Source organism: Oreochromis niloticus, unplaced genomic scaffold, assembly GCF_001858045.2.
Source record: "Oreochromis niloticus isolate F11D_XX unplaced genomic scaffold, O_niloticus_UMD_NMBU tig00000736_pilon, whole genome shotgun sequence".
NCBI lineage: Eukaryota > Metazoa > Chordata > Actinopteri > Cichliformes > Cichlidae > Oreochromis > Oreochromis niloticus.
Genome location: NW_020327230.1, coordinates 51,653 through 58,582, shown reverse-complemented (window position 1 = coordinate 58,582; position 6,930 = coordinate 51,653). Strand labels below are relative to the sequence as shown.

The 6,930-nt window shown below is 41.4% G+C and overlaps 2 gene segments (V, D, J or C); both read left to right on the top strand.

The window, feature by feature from the left end:
- The first annotated feature begins 529 nt into the window (after window positions 1-529).
- LOC109199569 (Ig kappa chain V region 3381-like) lies at window positions 530-1,129 on the top strand. The segment is given in 2 exon segments: window positions 530-585; window positions 693-1,129. Coding segments are annotated over 2 exon segments (375 nt in total).
- Window positions 1,130-4,598: 3,469 nt separating this feature from the next.
- LOC109199568 (Ig kappa chain V region 3381-like) lies at window positions 4,599-5,181 on the top strand. The segment is given in 2 exon segments: window positions 4,599-4,650; window positions 4,758-5,181. Coding segments are annotated over 2 exon segments (384 nt in total).
- Window positions 5,182-6,930: the final 1,749 nt, after the last annotated feature.

Genomic DNA, 6,930 nt, shown 5'->3' with positions numbered 1-6,930 from the left:
ATACAATCAGAACTTTAGAAAACTGACTCTCAGATCTTGATTATGTTAATTTGACTGATCCAAGTCACACCACAAGGTTCATTACCTTAAAGATGTGATTTATCACTTTCATAGCAGTAGGTGAATGAATGTTTAAATCTGTTTTTAATGTGTGATACCAGATTGAACATCAGGAAAAGACTTCCTGAAGATCCTGAATTAATCAATGAATAAAATACTAAAACAAAAAAGAAAGAAAACATGCTTGGACCTGGAAAGTGCATCCTAGACCAACTAACATTTATTTTATCATTTTACATTTTACTCAAGACATGGTGGCAGATTGAAATGACACCTTTGCATTCCCATTATGATGACTGCTTATGTAGTCATGTTGGAGACAGTCAGATCATTTCCATAGAGAGGCACTTTGCATCAGCAGCACCATGCTCCAGTGCTCTGGGAGAGTTTATAGTCCTGAGAGTTGAACACTGGATGACTGACAGCTGTCCTTCATCACAACAGAAGCCACAGAAATCCTCCTCATCAAAAACATGACTTTGATCTGCGTCCTCATCTGGACTCTCCTCTGCTGCTGCTTCACAGGTAAAGTCCAGAGAATCAAACTCCTCTCCTCTATCAACATCTGTCCCTCTGAAATGAAGCCCACAAAACCATGAAGCTGCTTTATGTTTTTGTCTCTGTATCCTCAGAGTCCAGAGGACAGATCACAGTGACTCAGCCTGGAGCAGTGAGCTCTGCTGTGGGAGGATCTGTGACCATCAAGTGTAGGACCAGTCAGGATGTTTATGACTCTAAGCGTTTAGCCTGGTACCAACAGGCAGATGGAGACCCCCCCAAACGTCTCATTTACTTTGCTAGCACTCGAGATTCAGGGATTCCAGCTCGTTTTACAGGCAGTGGATCAAACTCTGACTTCACTCTGACCATCAGTGGAGTCCAGGCTGAAGATGCAGCAGTTTATTACTGTCAGAGTCAGCACTATCCTAATAGTCAGTGGGTGTTCACACAGTGAAAAACAGTTGTACAAAAACCTCCCTCAGTCAGACTGAACAGAAAGTGAAGTGACTGCTGCAGCGGGAAGATACTGCAGAGACTGATACAGTTCACTGAGAACACACACAGACACACACACGCGCGCGCGCGCACACACACACACACACACAGGAGTGAAAATGTAATTTATGGTACTCTAATCAAATGAGCTTGAATCCAAAAAATTATAATGAAAAATAATATTTTTTAATAACTGAAAAGAAAACATTACATTACAAAAAATGGAAATTATAATTAAGTCTTCAAAGTCAGCGAGTCACCGTAATACATCGCTTTGACAGTAACAAATCCAGCTTCCAATGAAAACTTGAAGTTAGAATTAGTAAAATAATTAAATTTCCCCTTCTGTCTGTCAGGTTTTGTGTGGAGGCGAGGAAGAAGGAACCCAAACGCAGGACTCGCAGGTAGGTGAAGACTGGTGAAGGTTTATTATAAGAAGTGGATGAACAGAGGGTGAACGGACAGTGACTGGCTGGACAACTGAATGGCTGACTGAACTGAGAGAACACTAACGGGAACGACAACATAACATCACACGAATATCAATGACACGACAAAGAACTGGTGAAACCGAGGAGCTTAAATACACAGGTTGAATGATGACAATGATTGGAAACGGGTGAGTACAGGCCTGAACATAATCTGACTAATGACACAAGCTGACATGGGAAAAACAGGAAGTGAGAACAGGCAGGAGATAAACAGTGAACATGAACTAAAAATACTGGGTCAACGACCCAGAAACCCTGACACTGTCTTTTTTTAACTGTTAAATTCTAGCTTCAAGAATAACTTTGTCTTAAACTGGAATATTGGATCATCCTATAATATGAAACTGAATTGTCCTTGTGTTTAAATAGTCTTGACAAGCACTGGACATCTTCAAAACCTAGTACTGATTACAGCCGGCCTCGACTAGAGACAAAAACATAACTGAACATCCCATCACATCAATAGTGAACATGATAAAATAGCCACATTACAACTACTTGACTATGTTACACCTGACAAACTATCAGTGTTAATATTCAGGGAAAAAAACTACCACAGTACAAAACAAAACTGTGAAATCACCTTCACCAGTACAGCCGGGTGGTTAAATCATAAACTTAATTCAATTATGGAGTTTTCCATCTGGACTAAGTAAGTTTCCTCTCAGGATGTTAGGCTGCCCGTAAACATGTTCTCTTGTCTCTTTGTTTTGAATCTGTGTTTTGTTGAATGTTTTTAATTAAGGGAAGGCACACTTTCCTGATGTTACCAACTTCCACCACAAGGCAGCAGCATCGCAACGAACAGCAGTTACTACTTCCAGATTTCACCAAGTCCATCTTTGTCTATGGTTTTATCTCATGTTTGTTTAACTTTGGGATCACGTTTGGTCTGTACAGAGCTGGAGATGCATGAAGGACGTTGATGTGAAATTACTTTAAGTTCTTGCTGTTGATGTTAGTGATCAGTGCCTGCCACTCAGGCTAGACACCACCACGTCCTTACATGTGTAACAAGACGTAGAATCTGCAGTCTCCAGTGTGTCCAACGTCAGCTTGTGAAACTGCTGTGAAATCCAGATGATCAAATTATCAAAACAATGGTAATCAATTCAGATTTTTTCTTCTCCTTTGAAACAGCATTAATAATAATAATAATAATGATGGATTGCATTTATATAGCACTTTTCGAGACCCTCAAAGCGCTTTACAATTCCACTATTCAGTCACTCTCACATTCACACACTGGTGGAGGCAAACTACAGTTGTAGCCACAGCTGCCCTGGGGCAGACTGACAGAAGCGAGGCTGCCATATCGTGCCATCGGCCCCTCTGGCCAACACCAGTAAGCAGTAGGTGAAGTGTCTTGCCCAAGGACACAACGACCGAGACTGTCCAAGCCGGGGCTCGAACCAAGACGAACTGCCAACTCTTGAGCCGCGATCACCCCACATTAGACTAAATACATAAAGAAATCGCTACAGTAGAAGCTGTTGTGGAACCTTCAATCAAGTCATGTTTTAAACAGATGAAAATGGTGTTGTTGAAATATGGAGGTTTGTTCAGCTTTGTTTAAATGGGTAAAATGCTTTGTAAATAACATTTGGCTGAAAATGAGTCACCAAACAAAGTGTCTTTTTTGTAAACAGTAGAAGGGAGTTTCAAAATGCCACTTCTAAATATAATAGTTTTTATTTTTTTTATAATGCATAAATTATTTCTATTTGCAAACAATTATGAAATCATTTCAGAAAAAAATAGTTTTATTACTTCACAAAGCTTTCAGTAGTTTGGCCTCTAAGTATATCTCTGACATGCTCACTGTTTACAACCCAGTCAGCCTCTCAGGTCAACAGATGCAGATCTTTTAAATGTTCCCAGAATTAGAACTAGCTGTGCTGAAGGTGCTTTCAGTTATTGTGGTCGTCTGATTTTCATCCTTGCTGACCTAAATTCAGTTATATCTGTGCATATTTAAATTCATGATTTTTCAGCTTCTATTTTCAAATTCAAAGTTCTGTGAAAATATTTTTGAAAACAGATCACTGACGAACTGCACCATGTGTGACCTCTGTATTGTGTCTTCTCAGGCCTTTAAACGAACGAACGAGGTCAGGTCGATTTTGTAGCAACAGCCCTTTTTATTCAGCATCTGCATTCACAACAACGGACAACAAGTAGAATGGTTTTAACTCTTGCGGACAATCAGTGTGAGCCCTCTATGGAAATCCTCCATTACTCTGAGGATTACATTTACACTGGCAGTGTCATCATATAGCGGTTAAATCTATGCAAATAAAATAGAAGAACCTTAACAGAAATAATCTGCATCTTAAATTTCCTGAACAAAAGGAATACAGAAAAATACTAAAACATATTTAAGCTACGTTAAGGTGCTTCCTTAGAACTGTAAATAAAATAATGTATATCATACTGTAAACAGTAGTGCACAGTCACATACCTGCATTCATTACAAAGGGCAACAAGAAGAATGGTTTTAATTGTTGTGGACAATCAGCGTGGGCCCTGCGTGAAAAAGCGGCATCAGAGTTAGCTAGCTATACTCCAGAGTCTCTTTACTGATAAAGAAGTCTCACATAAACGAATGTTTAACCCAACATAAGGATGGAAAAAATAACCCACAACAAATAATATTTAACCAAAAATAACTGGGTCAACTTGTATTACTGTTACAGCTAGCAACATGATTTTTCTGTCCACCACATTTGCACATTCGTTACCTCTACGGGAATGCTCCATTACTCTGAGGATTACCCAGAATTCCTTGCCCTTGGTAGTTACTCCAGGGTGACATTTTCAACAGTAGGTGGTGCCAATGTCCCATTTAGCGGGATTTATCTTGAACCTTATTTAACTATGTTACACATGCACTGGACTGAATCAACAAATTTCCATAGAGAGGCACTTTGCATCAGCAGCACCATGCTCCAGTGCTCTGGGAGAGTTTATAGTCCTGAGAGTTGAACACTGGATGACTGACAGCTGTCCTTCATCACAACAGAAGCCACAGAAATCCTCCTCATCAATAACATGACTTTGATCTGCGTCCTCATCTGGACTCTCCTCTGCTGCTGCTTCACAGGTAAAGTCCAGAGAATCAAACTCCTCTCCTCTATCAACATCTGTCCCTCTGAAATGAAGCCCACAAAACCATGAAGCTGCTTTATGTTTTTGTCTCTGTATCCTCAGAATCCAGAGGACAGATCACAGTGACTCAGCCTGGAGCAGTGAGCTCTGCTGTGGGAGGATCTGTGAATATCAAGTGTAGGACCAGTCACAATGTTCATGTTTCTGGCAGCACCCACTTTTTAGCCTGGTACCAACAGAAAGATGGAGAAACTCCCAAACGTCTCATTTACTATGCTAGCACTCGATATTCAGGGATTCCAGCTCGTTTTACAGGCAGTGGATCAAACTCTGACTTCACTCTGACCATCAGTGGAGTCCAGGCTGAAGATGCAGCAGTTTATTACTGTCAGAGTTATCACTACATCAACAGTCAGTATGAGTTCACACAGTGAAAAACAGTCGTACAAAAACCTCCCTCAGTCAGACTGAACAGAAACTAAACTGACTGCTGCAGCTGGAAGATACTGCAGAGACTGATACAGTTCACTGAGGACACACACACACAGACACACACACACACACACACACACACAGTTTAACAAATTCTTAAGTTACAACTGAACACAAGTTTCGTTCAAAAAGAGAAAACTTGTGATTACTTGCTGATGCTAGCTGTGTTTCAATAAATGATCTCAGAGCAGTGAAAGCTGAGTAAGCAGCAGCTTGCCTTGCACACTGGTCTCCTACAAATTTACTATGAAAGTCCAGTGGTTTATCCACAATGCACATGTGCAAACCACCAGAACAAAGTCACTGCCCTCTCAGCTTGACCAGCACCAGTCACTGTGAGCGGTAGACAGAGACACAGACAATTTTCCACAGCATTGGCTCTCTTCACCAGGGTGGAGCCTTCCTCGCTCCTCCCTGCTCCTCACCTGTTGGCAATTCCTCCAGCAGTATTTATGACCAGCACTCACAATGAACCTTCGCCAGATTGTCTGCCTACCGTAGTCAGTTCACTGCCTCTCATGTTTGTCTTGTGTTCCTCAGCGTGTTTTGCTTAACTATCTTTTCCTGTTCTCTAGTCGGCACCTGGATACATCTTGCCAACTCTCCCCATAATCATACCTCAGGATTCTGGTCTACTGCTGCTGGGAAAGCTCACTCACGCAAACCGCCATCCATACCTGCCTGCCTCCCTGCGCACCCACATTGCAGTCTGTACTCACCCGATCCAGTTCACCTCCTCCTCCAGCTAATCTCCACCTGCAACCATGTAAGACCTCTCAACTTTGAAATCTTGGATGCCTTCACTACTCCGCGGACCACTCTGATTATTATCTCTTTTATTTCAGTGTTCCTGTTCGCCATAGCTTTCATTGCCCTGTTCCTGCCCCTGCTATTCCTGTGACCAGATTCAGCTTGTGCTCATTGCTCACTGTTACATTTAGCTTTTGTTCAGTCCTCTCTGTTTAAGACTGTTGAAGACTGAAGTGCATGTTAGCCAGAGCTGCCGAAATCAGCAGAGGTGGCGGCTAAGTTAATAGTGTTCCATGTGTCTCGGTCAGGTCTTTTAGTGAGCTATGAGCTCCATGAGGAAAGACCAGTGATTCCAATTGATGGCGAGCCTCCCAGTGTGATTTCCAGGATCCAGATCTGCACAACCAGTCAGACGGCCAATGGTTTATCTGATTCCTGGTAGGATTCCACCAGTCACCCCAACTGGCAACAGTGAACAGACACAAAGAGTGCACTCTAGACTATAAAAATACTAAGTGTGAAACTTCACTGGACCTTTTTGCTGACTGACAGACCATTACAGATCATTCCCTCATCCGATCTGTGCTTTGACTTGACAAACCCTCTATAAACTCTGAGGAACAAACTGAACTATAAGGTTGCAACCTAACAAATACTTTCAAAGGGACACTTTCAATGATTAAGGAAAATGCATTTCATTTCTATTTTTATTTTAAGGGCCCTAGTTGTTGTTTTACTGTGAAACTGTTACTTGTTGAAACTAAAGTCACAATTAACTGAAGTTTTTGTGTATTCTGATTAATCGCACTCATGCCCAGCTCCTCCCCGAACCTAGAGTGAGGTGCACTTACCCAGGAGTGGGTTACATGCAGATTGAGCAACACAAGTGATTTACTGTATGAAGGAAATTCTCCTTTGTGATAATATTTTAAACATGCCTTTCTCTTGTCCTGTCAACTTAGTGAGTTATGAGTTGATATGTAAATTAGTTGATTGTTATTATCTTAGGGACGGATGACTTGATCATAACAAA